This window comes from Urocitellus parryii, chromosome X (assembly GCF_045843805.1).
Source record: "Urocitellus parryii isolate mUroPar1 chromosome X, mUroPar1.hap1, whole genome shotgun sequence".
Lineage (NCBI taxonomy): Eukaryota > Metazoa > Chordata > Mammalia > Rodentia > Sciuridae > Urocitellus > Urocitellus parryii.
In genome coordinates, this window is record NC_135547.1 from 117,021,880 (window position 1) to 117,041,004 (window position 19,125).

Consider the following 19,125-nt stretch of genomic DNA (forward strand, 5'->3'; position numbering starts at 1 on the left):
AAAATAAACAATAGAAAGAGAAACACTAGCAGAATAGGACAATAGCTATTCAACACAGGAAAATATAATATGGTCGTCACTGGCAGAGAAAAATTTTGGCATTATACATTAATAATACTTATTGACTGTATAGAATGTTGTCTGTTCTCTCATTGGCTGAGACTATATTTTAGTACTCAGCTTGGGGAAAAATAATCTAGTAGATTTAAGTATATACCACTTAGGAAAATATTTCTGAGAAAAGTAGCATTATAATTAGCACTGTACGGTGGCAATAAATAGGGTATGTTTGTAGTAGGCAGAATTTCCAAGCATGTAAGTCTTCCCTTTGCTATTTTTTGGCTTTCTTTCAGGGCTATTTTCTCCTTTCCTGGTATCCCTTTTCTCCACCCCTAAGAACTTTTAAAAAAATTCTTTTTTTTTTCATGCCTTGCTTCCTTCATATGGTGCCTCTAATTCAAACTCGCTTCTCCTATCCTCTTGTTTATTCATCACAATACCCATTTCTTTAGGTTGAGTGATCTCATCTATTTGGAAAGAAAGTGGTGTGATTTAATTAAATTATGTTCAAATATGAATGGTTGGCTGAGTCAACCTGAAATATGGGCATATGGAAAGTTGTAACCCCTTTACCTAAATGAATATTTTAATTTAACTCTTTTAGACAAGCATGACTAAGTAAAAAGAATTTCAGGTTAAGCAGGAAAAAATGTGTGGACAGGAGAAGAATAATATATTGCTGTCTACTGCAAGATTCTGATCTGGGACAATGGTGCTGTTGCCCCTTGCCCTGTGTTCTTGCCTATGGGAAAGACTGAAAATGGAACACAGCATGCTTTTCAGAGACAGGATCTTAGAAGAAAGCCTTCTCAGTGCTCTAGGAAACCACTACCATTTGATTCACGTTAATCACCTTTATGAAATTTATTTCCCATCTCAGATTTAAAACCTTAAAATCTTAGCACTTTTTTGCATTAGCTATTGATATGTATGCTGGAGAAGCTCTTGCACATAAATTGCAATCCTTAGATATTAAAACCCTTTAGTATTTGAAAAACTGGGTAATTCATACAAATACAGATTTTTTTCTTCTCCATTCATCCAAAGGAATCAGTTGAAAGCATGTTCAGGGCTTGGGATTTAGCTCATTGATAAAGTACATACCCACCATGCATAAGGCCCTTGGTTCATCCCCAACACTGAAAACAAATTAAAAAACATGTCAATTTTAATTTTCTATCGTGGAAGTTGATTCTTTTCTCCAGAAGGATTCAGCTGTCACAGGGTCATGAAGATGATTGATAGTTGCGTTTAACTGTGGTTAGAGTCCTACCAACAAGTACATATTGCAGAAAATTTTTTAGGAACTCTGCTATGGACATTTTACTGAATCCTCTTGCTATAGGATCTTATCAAAAGATTGAGCACCTCCTGGTATTTTGCCAGCTACTGACTATTCACATGAACTCTCCTTCAGATTGAATTGCTTGGTTATATTTCTACCAATATCACACCACTTCCTCTTCTAATCTGTAAAGACTTGTGCAGCAGGCTATCTATCTTCTTTCTAAGCCTCATTATCTTCATCTATAGTATGGATAATAGTACTTCCTTACTATAGTGGAAATTAACAGATAATTTCATGTAAAACATGGTACCTAGAATATAGTACTATCTTAATATGATAGTTATTCTTTGAAAGAAAACTTCATTAACAAATGAGTTAATTCAAATAAAGTAATTAAGAACTCTGAAAAAAAGCAAAAGGGAAAAACTACAAAGTAAACCTATAAAAAGCAAAAGGAAGAAGTTCAATATAAATTCCAAATCAGTTAATTAGAAAACAGCGGGGCGGGAGGGGGGAGCAAATGTACCACATTAGGAAAGCAAAACAGGATATAACCACAGATAGGAAGGAGATTAAAACATCATAACAACTGAAATATTTACAGATGAAATGATATAATGTCTGGAATTTGCTTCAAAATAATTATGGGAGTAGAGGGAAGTAAGTATATGAAAAGATTGGTCATGAGTTGAAAGTTATAAAAGCTGAATGTTGGACACACGAGGGATTGTTAAACTAGTCTGTCTGCTTTTGGGTATGCTTGAAATCTTCCTAAAGATCAGTTTCAAAAACTAAATAACAAGTGTAACAGTATACTAATGTGAAAGTCTTGCTGAAATATGTGGTTGTGTTTTTCTGGGGGATTGGGTTATTTGGGGTTTGAGGGTTTTTTTTGTTCTGTTTGTTTTGTGGTACTAGGGATTGAACCAAGGGGTGCTCTACTACTGAGCTACATCCACAGCCTTTTTAATTTTTTAAAATTTTGAGACAGAGTCTCCCTAAATTGCCCAAGCTGACCTTGAACTTTAAATCCTCTTGCCTCAGCCTCCAGAGCAGCTGGGATTATAGGAGTGTGCCACCATGCACACCTTGAAATATATGGTTTTTAAGGAAAATTTAAATTATTTCATTTGAGAATGGCAAGAAAAACTGACTATACCAATGACCATGGGAGAAATTTAAATCACTAGAAACCTTGTAAACTTTCAAGAAATAGATCACTCCTGTGGTCTTTGACTCCCCAACAAACAAAATTTGCATTGCATCTAGTTTGTTTTATAAAGTTAGTATAGCTTTGAAACTGAATGTTAGCACAGAAAAGGAAACCATGCACTAATTCCATTAATGAGTAAAACTTCAAAATCTTAATATTTACAAATATAAATACTTATATTATAAATAAAGTACGGAATTATATTAAAACAATGGATTTTCTCCAGAAGTACAAGTATAGGTCAATATTAGGAAATGTATATTCATGTAAGTTGTCGAATCAGTAGGTCAAAGGAGAAAAAAATAGGTGACCATAGAAATAGATAAAAACAGTTATAAAACTAAACATTTATTCTTTTATATCTTTTATATTTATAGTAAGTATTTATATCATCTGAATGCTTTCATGAGTATTTTCCTTAAGTCAGGACCAACAAAACATTTGTTAGTGATTACTTAAAACTTCAGACTGAGAAGTTTGGGTTCTTTTTCTATGATAGAAAGCCATAAAGAATTTGAAGTAGGGGCATAGTCTGGTCTAATTTGTGTTTTAAGATTTTTCTGGATGCTGAGAAGAGAAAGGGTTGCTCTGGAGAAATTATAAGTATGGATGTACACTAAAGATGGGACATCACAGTGTTTTAGAAGGTCAAATGTCCAACAGATTTCTGTAGTAGTATTTGGCAGTTTTAATAATGCATTGAAATTTATTTAATAATAGAACAGGGGTCAGCAAACTATACCCATTGGCCTACCACCTGGTTTATTTCTTACTCTGATACTGGAGCTTGAATCCAGGGGCACTGTACTACTGAGCTACATCTCAAGCCCTTTTTTATTTTTAATTTTGAGACAGAGTTTCTCTGAATTACAGAGGCTAGCCTCAAGCTTGTGATCCTCCTCTCTCAGCCTCCTGAATCACTGGGGTTTCAGGCATACACCACCATGCCCCAGTTGCCACCTGTGTTTGTAAGTGAAGTTTTATTAAAACACAACCTCACCCAATTGTTTTCCCACTGCATTGACAGAGTTCATAGAAACCATATGTCCTGCAAAGCTGAAAATATTTACTTCCTCACCCTTTACAGAAGTGATAATATGTATAGGATGATCCCAAAATCATATGAAAAAAAGACTAGAGAGAACCTCAGATGGGAATATTTTCCTTTTATTTTTTATTCTTTTTTTGTTTATCCTTATTGTTTCTATAATGGACATATATTACTTTAAAGGTAAATGATAAAATTTAAAGGAAAAAATGAAGAAAATTAGCTGAAACATAAAAAGATAAGTTCTAAGAAAGTTAGAGGTAGACAAAAGTATAAATAATATCTTGTTTTATGTGCACAACCACACAAAGTACCTTCCATTTCACATTTTAGCATATGATTTATTCAGGCAGACATTATTTGAGTTCTTACTATCCACTTTGTGAATACTGAAATAAGTATGATGCCTATTCTCAAGAGTAATCTGGTCAGGAAGTGGGATATGCTTAAACAGTAACAAATGCCATAAGAGATGCACCAAATAAATTTTCAGAGCTCATGTTAAGTTAGGAGGTAAATTGCACCCAATTATAGCAGTTGGTCTGTGATAAGTTATAATGTGATGAAGAAGTTTTTTAAATTTTTAAATCAGATCTATATTACTTTCCTTTATGCTCTCTACATTTTCCAGACAGGTAGCTGTATGTCCTAACATCTCCCTATGATGTAAAACACCATTTACTATTTTCTGTCTTTTTGTCTTTTTTAATATTTTTTAGTTATAGTTGGACACAATACCTTTATTTTGTTTCTTTATTTTACTTTATGTGGTGCTGAGGATCAAACCCAAGGCCTCATACATGCTAGGCAAGTGCTCTACCTCTGAGCCGCAACCCCAACCTGTCTTTTTGTCTTATATAGCAATATCACATTTTTTAATTAAGATATTGTTTCAGTTTAGGGAGACTTAAGATTATGACAACTGAAATATTGCTTCATTTTCTTAGGACTAATGTTAAAAAAGCACACACAGCAAAATGAATTATTAACCTGAGCACTAGTCATAATTAAAGCCAATTTCAACTAATTCTTTAAAAAGTATTATTTGGTTGCCCCTCTTCAGACTTGAATAAAGTTGATGACTGCTCTTTACAGATATTCCCCTTAATTGATTATATAAAACATGATATTTGCATATTCCTAACTTAGTCTTAAGAATCACTTCATGTTTAGACTGAAGTTATGTAATAGGTAGTTGTCCTAACCTTGCTGCCCTTTTGGAGCATCAGAAGGAGGCTTTAGTAATTCCTTTGAGAGATGGGAGAATTCTGTTTTCATGAAAAACTGTTTGCTTTGCTAAAAAATTGAGGCATGCATTTTAAAATTTTTTTTAGTTGTAGATGGATACAATACCTTTATTTTTTTACGTGGTGCTGAGACTCAAACTCAGTGCCTCACACATGATCAGGTTTGTTTTTTTTTTCATCACCATAAAGATTTTATTTAACAAGAAAAGCCCTGGCCAGGCGTGATGGTGCACGCCTGTAATCCCAGCAGCTAGGGAGGCTGAGACAGGATGATCACGAGTCTCAAAGCCAGCCTCAGCAAAAGTGAGGTGCTAAGCAACTCAGTGAGACCCTGTCTCTAAATAAAATACAAAATAAGCTGGAGATGTGGCTCAGTGGTTGAGTGTCCCTGACTTCAATCCCCAATATCAAAAATGAAAAAGAAAAGCCCCGGCTTCTCATATAATACCCATAGCACATAATGGGCACTTTAGTGTTTTCTCCATCAATGTGCTAAATGGAGCTCCAGCTATAGATTTGACGATAGTTTCATCATTCATAAAGTGAGCTGATTATCCTTAATATTTATTTAGTTTTGGTGTGGTGTTTTGTTTTGGGTACTGTGGATCAAACCCACTGCCTCATTCATGCTGAACAAATGCTATACCACAAAACTACACCCTCAGTCCCATGTTCTTGGTGTTCTCCAGTCTCTTCAGGTTTTGAAAATTCAGTGGCTTTATTGAATTCTCATAGGCTATGTATATTTAACACCTTTTGTTGGTTCTACATTAAATAAAACATTTCCCCACAGCTCTTAAAAGCGCTGTTCCTTGGGCTGTTTTGTTTTAGTGCCATGTTTAGTTAGTGTTTTATTTGTAATGATCATGTTCTAGGTATTAACAGACTTTAGAAAATATTTTTCTGGCTGGGGTTGTGGCTCAGTTGTAAAGCACTCAACTGGCGTGTGTGAGGCACTGGGTTCAATCCTCAGCACCGCAATAAAAAATAAATAATGTTATTGTGTCTCTACAACTAAAGAAAATATTTTTCTAAGGTGAAAATATCTTTGAAGAACTTCTATAATTAAAGGATGAAATGCAAAGTTGACTTCTTTTTTTCAAACTTCTTTCAAAGTGTTCCTTTTTTCTCATTAATAACAGGAATCAGCTTTTTAAGAAAAAGAAAGATTTGTTAACTGGAAATTGAGTTTTAGCTATGATCCTTCAAGTCTTTAACTTGGTTGATAAGTGATGTTTATAACCAATGTAAATTTAAATATATTTTTTTTTCATTTAAGATGGGAAGAATTTATACTTAAATCACAATTAAATATTTTTGCATGTGGTCTTCATTTCCTACCCATAGTTATAAAGCTCTTCCTTATTGACAGGGAACACCCATGACATGTCTATATATAACCTTAAAATCATCTTGAGGCCATGTCTTGAGTATGTGTATAAACTTTACAAAGGGTAAAATTCCACATGCGCATCAGCGACTTTTATTATTTTAATAGTGGTGACTAGTTTCAGTTGCTTTTAAGAGTCATATAGTTAAGAAATACCAGCATTTCTCAGGATTCTAAAATAATAACATTCATTTTACTGGTTATGAAAATTGTCTGCACTGCTGGGAATGAGAAGAAAAGAACATTTCAACAGGGTTTGACTATCAGCAAATCTATTTGGGTTTCCTGTTCTGGCCTCCCTACCTATCAGCTACATCCCCCTGCCGGCAGGTTTCTCCTTTCTTTTACCACAGGAAAACTGTACAGCCTCTTTTTCTAGCATTTTCAGGACCCGCCTGACAGGAAATTTTCTAATTGCCGGAACAGCTGGTAGGAGAAAACTTTGCAGGGGCTTGGCCTTCCCTTTCTAACTTAAGTTTTACCGTCAGAAATTCCTTTATCACCAACATGGTTTCGTAGCCATGTTCAAATTTTTGTCTTTTCGTGTTCGTTCTATACAGGTAAGCTTTGTTCAACTTCTTTAAAAAAAATAAAATGCTTTAGTTGAGCTAACTAATTGTGCTAATTAAATAGTTACTTTATATGTTCTTTTAAGAAACTTCAGAATTCAAAACCAGTGTTGATAGAACTTAATAATAATATTTTTAAGTAAAAGTAAGCCAATTGTATAATACGTTTCAACTTGATGTATTTTGGCAGCTTATTTTTACATTGGCTTTTTGTGCTGGAGTAATTTTTATCTTGGTAGTTTTTGTAATTTTGTTTAATAAAACAAATTATGTCTTAATTCTCATTTTTAAACCAGTAATGAACAGAATTACAAATTTACTAATATGTAGGAGATTATTATTATTATGTAAGGAATATTTTGGCAGATAGGAGAGTGCTATTTTAAGCAGCTAAGAACTTAAAGTCAGTTTTTTGTTGAAATTCATTCTTGTAAAAACTTGAAAGTTAAGCTCCACATTGAAGTAACCTTAAGCAAGTAATTTTATCTGACTAAAAGTAGACAACAATTTTCAAACAATTACTTTGTTAAAATGGGCTTAGTGGATAGTAATTTGCATTGTATTAAAATCTAAAATTCTGTCAAAATCAACTTGATATTTTGCCATGAGAATTGTGCTATTCTGCTGCTCTTTAAAAAAAACATTAAATTTGCTGATTGGAATTCTCAGTTGGGAGAAAACTGCTCCTCATGGCTCTGATTGAGAATGTAAGTCTGGAGAACCAGCAATATTTTTTTCCCAAACATGTAAGAAGCTGGCTTATAACACTCTGTTAAAGAATTTTGTTAAATAAAAAATGCTAAGCAAGCTTATCATTCCATTAGCAGATGAAGTAAAATGAATTTGATCAAATTATAATCTAGAATAAATTAAAATGTGCTCTTACCATGTCTTTAACCAGCCTAATTTTATATTAAAACCAAAAAATTTTTATCTTGATCATCTAAAAAGGAAGTTAAACCTGCCTTTTTCAAAGGCCTATCATAGAATTACAGGTATCTATAGAGATCCTGATGCTTCCATTACTTTGAAATTAACTTTAAGGGGCAAAGTATGCATTTTTCATTTCTAATGTCATTTTTATGTTATACCAAAAATGGTTACATATCTATGTTAGAAAAAGTTTTTTTCTTGACTTTTACCAAGGAACATTTAAATATTTTACTTCAATCTTTAATAATATTTTCTGGCATTCAAAACAATTTAGAAAATACAAATGCCTCAAGAACATACTTCCTGACTCAAGGGAGGGGAGGAAAAAGGAAATTATGTATACAAGGCAGGGCATAATGCCAAATGTTGAATCATTTTTTAAAATCACTTAATGTCACCCAGTTTGTTTTCTTAATGTTAGCATGTTACGATATTAGTATATTTATAACTCAAACAGACATCATTAATTTCAGTTCCTTTCCTTTAATCCTTTTTACATTTTAGGATCAATTATAATTTTCCCTTACAACTTAAAAAGGAAATATTAGGTTATTTTTTTCCTCCATTTAAAAGGTGAACCTTAAAGACTATTTAACCTGTGGGTGACAAATGTCTTTAACAGAGGGAAGTATAGAAGAATAATACAGGATTATGTAGATTCACTGCCAGCCTCAACATTTTACCTACAGGTAGAACTTTGCTCATCAAATAAACATATATTTTGTAAAAATTACTATATAGAATTTATAACTTTTAAATGCACAAAGTAATGTTTTTAATGGTAACAAATGGACAGGTAGGCAAAACTGCAGTTTCACAAACCGTTGGACTGTAGTTTTATATTTTTGTGTGATTTAGTTCAGTAACAGGTAGTTTAGTAACATAAGATGTGTTTTTCACATGCACATGTCAGTCTGTTCTAGGTTTATTGGTGCCTTATCTGATACTCCTCTCTGAATCATGGTATAAGCTAGAAGAATACATTGTTGCTTTATATCCTGTTGCCCAAGATTGCCTGAATATTAGTTTATGACCTAGTTGAACTGTAGATCATTTCAGAAATATCCATGGCCCCATGAGTTCATAGCATTAAGTACAACCTGGGCATTGAGAGATCAACCAAGAATATTTTGCCTATTATACTACTGCAGCTTTGCATATATATAAAAGCTAGAAAAAGAGTGTGCTGATATGATTAGTAAGAATTTATGTCTTATAAAATTTAAATTTGTAATGGGAAACATAGTCAAAACAGTGGCAATTTTTTGGAAATCAGCCATTGTCAAACTTGCCATAGGCATTGATCTTTCCTTTCCATCTGCAGAAAAATTTTCTATACTCTTTGTGCCCCAATTTAGAGATAAATATTTTTTCTGGGCAAGGTGGTACATACCAGTAATCCCAGTAACTCAAGAGTCTGAGGCCAGCCTCAGCAACTTAATGAGAACCTGTCTCAATAAGAAATAAAGTGTCTGGGGATGTACCTCAGTGGTAAAGCACCCCTGGGTTCAATCCGTAGTATTTATACATAAACACACATAAACATATATATACACATATTAATATACGTTATTCTAGTTTGTATCCTGAAAGGTCAAGTCAATGAAATCTCCATTAAACTGGAGACATAAAACAGGAGAAAAAAGATAAGAAGCATAAAGGGTTCAATTCTAGACATAAAACAATATTCAACTAATAGAGGAGTCTCAAAAAAGAGAAGCCTTGAAGAATGAATGGAAGGAAATTATCAAAGAAATGTTAGAATTCTTCAGAGGTAAAGAATTTAACTCTTGGGGCTGGGGATGTGGCTCAAGCGGTAGCGCGCTCACCTGGCATGCGTGCGGCCCGGGTTCGATCCTCAGCACCACATACCAACAAAGATGTTGTGTCCGCCGAGAACTAAAAAATAAATATTAAAAATTCTCTCTCTCTCACTCTCTCTCCTCTCTCACTCTCTCTTTAAAAAAAAATTTGAAAAAAAAAAGAATTTAACTCTTTATATGATAAAAATTTATCAAACATCTAGCATTCGTAAGAAAAGAGGACCCTTATTTATCTCAAATCATGGACTTTCAGAAAAAACAAGGACAGAGAAATCCTTAAGCTTCTAAAAAGAAAACCAGGTCACCTCCCCCAAAAGTGTGACCAGGTTCACATCCATTTATTTCATGGCAGCACTATGTACTAGAAAGCAGTAGACCAATGGCATCAAAGTTTTGAGGCAAGATTATTTTTATTTTAAATTTTGATACCAAGCCAAACTATACATATATGAAGACAAAGACATTTATAGATATGCACAGTTCAGAAAGTTTTCTTCCACACCACCATTCTTGGGAAATTATAAGGGGGTATTTTTAATAGGAAATTGCAAATAGTTCATTCAGCCAGAAAAACACTGCTATGCAGCAGGCCTGGAAGAACCCCGCCCATCCTGGTGGGAGGGTAAGGAAGATCTCCAGGATAGGAAAGGTCTCTGAGAAGACTGGGCAGTAGTATGGTTAAGGGCTAAAAATTAAAAATAATTAACTTCTCTCTCCACTCAAGAATGTTGGAGGACCTATTAGAAACAGGAAAAGTAGAAAACTGCTTATAAGAAATTCAGGGTCCAAATAAGAAAGTAAAATTTATCATGAATTTAAGCATTGATGGAGTGATATTGTTTAAGTCTCCTTTGATTGGCCTGGGAATCATTGCTATGGGCCCAGATAAAAGGAAATTTAATATATTACTTAGCCTACAGTTGAACAATATATTATTATGGTAGTATGGATGTCCCTATAGGCTTTTGAATTCAGAATCAGGCTGTGGCAAGAGCATGAAGTATTAGTTGCACTTGCAGAAGAGAACATTCATTTTCTTAATAGCCTTAATATTAATAAAAATGAAAAAATATAGTTAGCAGCAGATGGGGGAAATTGGAGAAAGAATGAGCACTGTTAACTTCCTTTTAAAAAGTGAAGAATTAGGGTTCTATCCAAAACTAGAAGAAAAAGTAAGAAGTTTATGTAAAATTAATATAACTCTTTTTTTGGAAGGGGAGGATTGAACACAGGGGCACATCATCACTGAGACACATCTCTAACCCTTTTTTAATTTTTATTTTTGAAGCAGCCTCTCACTAGATTGTTGAGGGCCTCACTTAGTTGCTGAGGCTGACTTTGAACTCACGATCCTCCTGCCTCAGCCTCCCGAGCCTCTGGGATTGTAGGCATGTGCCACAGTGCCCAGAAGTTACTATCTTAACAATGGGGAGGAAGATAATGAGAGGATGGGACATAATGAAAATGAACCTTAAATTTTTCTCATTTTTAAGTTAATAGACATTGTATTAAGGTTAATAAATTAATGAATTATCAAAGTAAATGCCATATTAATTGTTTTGAGAATCTAGGCAACGAGGGTGCTTTTTATCCTAAGCTATTCTGCCACTGTTTGATCTGTTGCCTATGTGGACGTATTGTTTTCAATTTAAAAACAAAGTTTAAGGAACAGGAAATAACTCAGGTTGACAAAAGGCTATGTGTAAGGGAATGTTGAAAGATAATACCAGAGAAGTAGATTGACACTATATTATAGAAGGCCTTTTATGCCACCATGAAGCAGTGCTTTTAATGTGGGAAAATTGGAGGAATTTTTGAGTAACCTGTTCATATGACTGGAGCTGTATACTTTTAGAAAATGAATTTGTCAAGAAGATGAACTGGAGTGGACACAGGCATAAAAGGGGTATTAATGATTTATCACACTAGTTTCAGATTTCTACATGAAAGGTATTGAAAGGCTTATACCTGGATGATACTATTGGAAATAGAAAAATAATTAAGAAAATGTATCCCCAGTACCATGCTTGATACATAGTTGGTATTTCAATATATGTTTATTGAATGAAGGGATCAAAGGAAGAGTACATTTTTTAGTAATTTATTTTACATGGGAGGAAAGAAAGGGTAGTCATTAAAGATGAGAGTAGTAACTGCTCTTTATTTTGAGACTCACAGCTTGATAGCAGCTCACACTACCTTGATCCTGTATGACTGCTACAATATGCAGAATGTTCATAATTCAGGAGTTATTCCTTCTTACAGGTGTTGCATCTTTATTTGTGAAGACGATTGTGATAGGCATTTGCTACAATATATCAAGTAAAAAAATATTGTGACCTGATAAATTGCATCCCACTTTCCCAAGAAAGAAAAGGGGTAAAACATGAAATGTTACAGAGTATAGTTCTTCATGCCCTTCTAATTTATGGGCATAAATGGTTGCTGTATTCCAGTTAAGCTCTTGGATAGTTTTTGTTTTTGTTGTTGTTTTTATCATTGGAAGCTAAGTGTCACATGCTGGAATCTAGCCCATGAACTTGGCTTCATGAGTCAAGTATGTAAAATGTAATACAATAATATTGTATTAATATTGTAATAATATTTCTGGGTACAGAAAAGAAAGAACTTCTTTACATGTATATAATTTATAAACCACTAATTATTCAAATATTGGATTATGCTAATATTTTGTACTATGAATGTGCTGTCAAATGTTCAAACACCACTTCTTTAAGCAACTGAGATAACTAAACCAAGAGATAATAGGCTAGTTACAAAGGCCAGGGGTATAAGTCTATAGGTTCCTGTCATTGATCTTGGGATGGTAAACCACCAAAAGCTTCAGAGAGTCTCAGAGTGGTGTAATGATAAGGGCCTTGTTTTTGAAGTCAGAAGACCTGAACTTGAGCCTTTAGTGTGACACTTCCTGGCTTATGATCTTTAGACCTCACTTAATCTCTTTAAACTGCAGACTATGGAGTATTCAACCATTATGCCTTTCAAACATCTAGATCAAATTTCTAGTGCGTAGTACATAGAGAATTCTGAAATGTTTTTGCTTGCTTTGTTATCAGCCCTCAAAAACATTAATATGAGGGGCTGGGGTTGTGGCTCAGTGGCAGAGCATTTGCCTAGCATGTGTAAGGCACTGGGTTCGATCCTTAGCACCACATATAAATAAATAAATAAATAAATAAAGGTACATCAACAAAAAATATTTTTTTAAAAACACTAATATGTGGTCAAATATTTGTTGTAAAGCATTAATGAGACTTAAAAAATGAAAAAAGCACCTAAAACAGGCTTGACATGAGGTAGGTGCTTAAGTATTTGTTGGATTTCAATCTATATCTTACTTAATCAATCCTATATATATTGTTCTTTGAAAGATTTTTTTTAATTTGGTAATTTGCTTCCTGTCTTTCCTATTGTATCTGCTAACAGCTATTACTCTAAGCCCTTGTACTTTGATCTCATTTGAAGAGAAAAATGCCCACAAAAATGGTAGCATCTTAGAATCTGCTAATGTTTGGTTCTACCCTAATACCTGCTATGTAGGGTTTTTGTGAGAATTAATGGAGACAATGCAAGTGAAATTACAAAGTAAAGAACCAAACCAGGGGCTGGGATTGTGGCTCAGTGGTAGTAGAGCGCTCGCCTAGCTGGGGCGGGACCCGGGTTCGATCCTCAGCACCACATAAAAATAAAGGCATTGTGTTGTGTCCATCTACACCCCAAAAAATAAATAAATAAATAAATATTTTAAAAACCTGTTTAAAAAACCCAATATTAGGAGATTGTTTTTTGATGTTGTTGCATAAATTCCAGAGGAATCTGAAATGATTAGTTAGGCTGCATAAGTAGTAGGAAAACCTACTAACTACAGCCTCTGTCTTAGAAAGTAAAATAGTAGGTTTGGATTCCTTTTTATCCTCTTCTGGGAGCTGGTTTTTCCTTTTAGAACTCATTTTCAGAAGCTGTCACATTAGGATATCCTAGTATATATTTTTGAGAAATCTTTGCAATTGTTTACATTGCCAACATCCAATGGATATCTCAAAGTGTAAATAGAAGCCAGGTGCAATGGCATGTGCCTGTAAATCCCAGTGACTCTGGAGGTTGAGGCAGGAACATCTCAAGTTCAAGGCCAGCCTCAGCAACTTATCAAGGCCTTAAGAAATTTAGCAAGACTCTGTCCCAAAATAAAAAACAAAAAAGTCTGGGGATGTAGTTCAATAGATGGAGTACCCCTGGATGTAATCCCCAACAAAGAGAGGGGAGTGAGAGAATAAATGTAAATTGAGCTCAAACATTTGTTTGGCATACTATAGTAATAAAAATAATTATTTTATAGCACATTTAGATTCTTCTAATAGTATTTATGCATCCAGAAAAAAGAAGATTATAGTCAAATAGATATGGTAGCCTTTATTTGACAGGCTTATGTTTCTGTTAGGTTTGGTTTTATGTTGTCATTTTTGTTATACACACAATATGTCTTTATGCTAAATTTGCTGATCTCAATATAAAAAAGTAATTGAAACCTTATGTACACTTCTCCCTGATACCTTTCCTCAGATATACTGAAGTGTTGACTGTCTTTTAAAATCCAAAGACTTTTGTTATGCAGAATAGTCATTTTTTTCAGTGTCTAATCCTCCATCCAATTGTTAAATCTTTTCTTCGAATTTTTCAGTTTAGAGTTACTTCTTTATCCCCGTCAGACCCCAGTTTATTCTAGAAAGGGAAGTAACAGATATTTCAAACAAATAAAACTTCAGTGTACTTTCTTAAACAGCTTTATTAAGGGTATCCATGTTTACCCTGGAATATTTTTTAACCCTTCTCTCTAGTAAATAGGGGTTTTTGTATATAGCCTTTGTTCTGCCTAGTACAATCACATGCCAGAGTACAATATTTACTGTAATCAATCCATTTCAGATTTCTTCACACCCTCTTCCCTGCCTTACAACTATTTGAATTATCTCCATTAGGGAGAATGAAAACTTGGAAATACTCATCACTAATGTTAAATTGGCCCATGTAGTTGACTGGTATAATTCTATGATCTATGATCACTTCATAGATCAGTAAAGGGTAGTTTTTGTATGTTAACTTGAAGATTTCTAACGTGCTAAATTAAGATTACTTGGTTTCTGGTGGGAGGGAAAAAAAAGTACCTTGGACTGACTGTTTTTTCTATATTATATTTACTTCAACAGGAAGAAGGCAGCATCAAGGAAATTGCCATCACACATCATGTAAAGGAAGGACATGAAAAAGCAGATCCTTCCCAGTTTGAACTTTTAAAAGTATTAGGGCAGGGATCATTTGGAAAGGTAAGTTATAAATATGTGCTTTTAAAAAAGTTCATAGAAGTAGAGAGTAGAATAGTGGTCACTAGAGGCTAGAAAGGATAGGGAGAAGTAGAGGGAGTTTGGATAATAGGTACCAAATACAGTTACATAGTGGGAATAAGACTATAGTTACTAGTAATTTGTTATTATTTTATTAAGAACTAGAAAAGAGTTTGAAGCTTCCCCAACACAAATTATATACAAGTTTAAGGAAAGGAAAATGCTAATTACCCTGATCATTACACATTATATACTTGTATCAGTTATCACAGTATACCCTTAAATATATACAATTATTATGTATCAATTAAAGTGTGTGTGTGTGTGTTATACACACCTTGGAGAAAGAAGTAAGGTTTAGATTAAAAAATTATAAGGAACTGAATGAAAATTTTAATCAAAAGATTTTGGGATTAAAAAGTTGACTTTTGTAATTTATGTATATTTCATACATATAGAAATGGAAATATTTTATGAAATTCTACCAGTCTCCATGCCAGCAGGGCTTTCTGTGTTTTTACATTTCTTACTATCATTGTGGAAAAATTAATAAAGTCACTCAAAAGTACATTGCATATCAGAGAAAATATTTGACCTTAGACTTTCTGGGACTGGCTTATTTCACTTAGCATGATAATCAACAATTCTGTCCATTTACCAGCAAATGCCATAATGTCATTCTCTATGGCTGAGTAATACTCCATTATGTATATATAGCAAATTCTCTTTATCCATTCATCTGTTGAATGTATAACTAAAAAGAACTATTTTTAAAAAGCACTGTGCAAACCTTAGTTAATTGGCAGTATTTGTACTCTTTAGTATATATATACTCTTCAATTGTGTTTTTTATGATTCTTTTTTTTTTTTTTTTTTGGGGTACCAGGGATTGAACCCAAGGGTGCCACATCCCCAGCCTGTTTTTGTTGTTGTTTGTTTGTTTTTTGTTTTTATTTTTTATTTGGAGACAGGGTCTCACTAAGTCGCTGAGGCTGGCTTTGAAATTGTGATCTTTCTGCCTCAGCCTCCCAAACCACTGGAATGACAGGCATGTGCCACCACACCCAGCCTAGTTGTGCTTCTTGAATGATTAAAAATCACAAAATATTCCCTTGATACACTGGCATCTGAGTACTTGTGTTGAGGTTGGAAGGTAATGCATTTAAAATTTGAATGTTAATTTGCATTCTATTCAATAACATCTTTGTTGTTTTTTTAAATATTTTTAGTTGTAGATGGACACAATACCTTTATTTATTTATCTTTATGTCATGCTGAGGATCAAATCCAGTGCCTCACACATGCTAGGTGAGCACTCTACCACTGAGCCACAACATCTTTGTTTTTTAATATCTAAAATGTGCTTCCCAAAGTCAACAAATAATTACTTCAGAAGATGCAGCATTCTTTATCAGTTTTCCTCAAATAGTTCTTGTTCCCTGTGAATTATTAAGCTCATGGGAACTTTTTGTACTCCATTTTGAGAAGTAGCATTAAAAGTACTGCTACTCTATCTATCTAGACTGGTTTTCAGCAAGAGAAAATTTCTGAGATTGCATTCAATTTTCACAGTGCAGTAATTTCTTACTGCCTCTCTATAAGGAAACATTTGAAAATGTCTTGTTAGCAACCTTCAGAACTACACCAGTTTAGCTCTCTTGTGTATTTTAGCGAGACTGCTTAACAGTGCTTGGCAAACATGGATAATTTGTTACAGTTGTTAACCTCTTTCAAACCCAAATCATGCTTTTAATCCAAATATTGACTAAATAGCCATCAGAGCATAATGGTTGCAGGTTTAGGCTCTAGGTCAGCCAGACTTGTATTCAGTATTTTTCCTCCTACTTACTGTGTGTTCTTGAGCAAGTTACTTGACATCTTAGAATCCTATTTTCTTCTTCTAGTCATTAAGTATTGAAGTTCCTCCAGTTTTGATTTTAAGCTGCCATCTCCTCTGTAGCTCCTACTAATTGATTTTCTCTATTACATTATCTTAATTGTAACCCACATACTGCTGACATGATAGATTTATATCCCCAACCTAAATTGTTCTTCCAAGTTCTAAACTCTTCTGTACAGCTGCTTACTTTTTCCATTCGCATGTCTCAAAGGCACTTTAAACTCATCATGTCTAAGACCAAACTCATGATCTTCCCCTACCCTCAAACCTATCCTGTTTCATTTTTCTCTGTCACTATGAATAGCATCCAGTTAAGCAAGCCAGAATCTTGGGAGGCATTTGGGGGGGGGGCATTTTTTATATATCTTTCAAGTCTCTCTACACAGCACATGCATGCACACACACAAACACATAACACCCTAGCCAATCTGATCTGTCACCAAGTCCAGTTGATTTAGTAAAGATTTCTCAAATCATGCTAGTCTTCTGCACTGAGAGGCATTCACCTCTCCAGATTATGCTACTGCTACTTCTCCCTGGTTTATTATTGAAGGAATCTTCTAACTAGGTCTTCCCAAATTTATTCTTGCCTCAGTCCGTTATTTATGTGACAGCTAGCATGAGCTAGTCTTACATTCTACCCTCTTAACCCTTCAGTAGCCTCCTTTTGTTTTGATAAGGACAAATCTTAAGATGGGTGAGGAATCCCTCAGTCTGATCACTAGCAATCTCTAGAACATCCATTTATATGCTCTTCATTCTGTGACTCCATCCCACTATAAAGCCTTTCCTTATTCCATTTATTCTCTGCCTGAAACATCCTGCCCCTTCCACCCCTTCCTTAACTGGTTAGCTCCTCTCCTGCCTGTGAGCTCAAAGATCTCAAAGATTTCTCTGCCATCCTGTCTAGGTCATATTCCCATTATATCCTCTCAGATCATTATATGCCTGAGAATCATTAGCACAATTGCAGTTTTTCTTTTGTATAATGATTTATTTATTGGCTATTTTCCCTACTAGACTATATAATCCATGAGTGCAGGGGTAATATATTGAACCAATAGCATAGTACCTAGCACATAATTCTGGAAAGAAGTAACAAGTGAGTAATAGTGCTGACCTCATGGAATAGTAGTGAGAATTAAATGATATGAGGTCAAACACATACTATCTGGTATTAAATTATATTATCATGCTGCTCAATAAACCCAATAGATGAGCTTATTTTATAGAGTAGATTTTAGGGAACACAGTATTTAAGTTCCTAGGAATTAGCATGCATCTCCCTTTTTTCTTTAGAAGTAGCTTAAATACCTTACTATAAATAGAAAACATTAAAAATAGGGTGTCTCCTTTCTTACTCATCCTTAAAGGCCAATGTAAGCCAAGGAAACAAGGATGACCTGTCAGAGCCTAGAATAGCTTCATGGAGCAGTGAGAAAGGTCAGAAATACTCTAGTGGAAGAAGGTTGGATGTCAGCTGGGACTGCTGGTGCTCATGTTTAGTGTGGCTGGTCATCAGCCAAAGGGAACAAATAAAGAGCACCCTAAGCAGAAGTCCGGGACTGGATGGCTGACCCAGATCTTGTCCCAATATTTGCACTATGACACCAGGCAAATTGTTTAACTTCTCTAAGCCCTAATTTGGGTAGCTATAAAACAGACATTGTTTAGTAGGCCTGTCTCCCAAAATTGTTGTGATTATTACAGATGCTTGTGAGAGTACTCTGCAAGCTAAGAAGTGCTGAAAAGTGTTAAGAATGTGCTTTCTTTTTTTTTTTTTAATATTTATTTATTTATTTTTATTTTTTGGCGGACACAACATCTTTGTTTGTATGTGGTGCTGAGGATCGAACCCGGGTTGCACGCACGCTAGGCGAACGCGCTACCGCTTGAGCCACATCCCCAGCCCCAAGAATGTGCTTTCAAAATACTGTTGAATAAAGATGGAATCTACAAAGAGAATTTTTTAATAGAGTAGAACAAAGGTGCTTGATTAGAGAATCTTAAGATGAATAAATATCAGATAAATCCTAATCTAATTAGAATTTATTTCTGTCCAAAAATATTAACAATCTCTGATTACCTTTAACATTTTAGCAGCAGTCCACCTTAAGACCACCTTGATTAAGAATACTTTTCTCTCTGGGTGACTGAGGCAAGAGAATGGCAAGTTCAAGGCCAGCCTCAGCAATTTAGTGAGACCCTGTCTCAAAATTAAAAATAATATGGTCTGGGAAAGTAGCTCAGTGGTGAAGTGCCCCAGTTCAATCCCCAGTAATACAAAAAAAAAA

General features: G+C 34.4%; 1 protein-coding gene across 4 annotated transcripts in view; it reads left to right on the plus strand.

The window, feature by feature from the left end:
• Nucleotides 1-19,125, plus strand: part of Rps6ka3 (ribosomal protein S6 kinase A3) — a 107,731-nt gene that overhangs the window by 38,273 nt on the left and 50,333 nt on the right. For all 4 annotated transcript variants that reach the window (XM_026405456.2, XM_026405458.2, XM_026405457.2 and 1 more), the window contains one exon: nucleotides 14,797-14,913. In XM_026405456.2, the coding sequence (XP_026261241.1) occupies nucleotides 14,797-14,913 (117 nt within the window). The remainder of the gene's footprint in view (nucleotides 1-14,796; nucleotides 14,914-19,125) is intronic.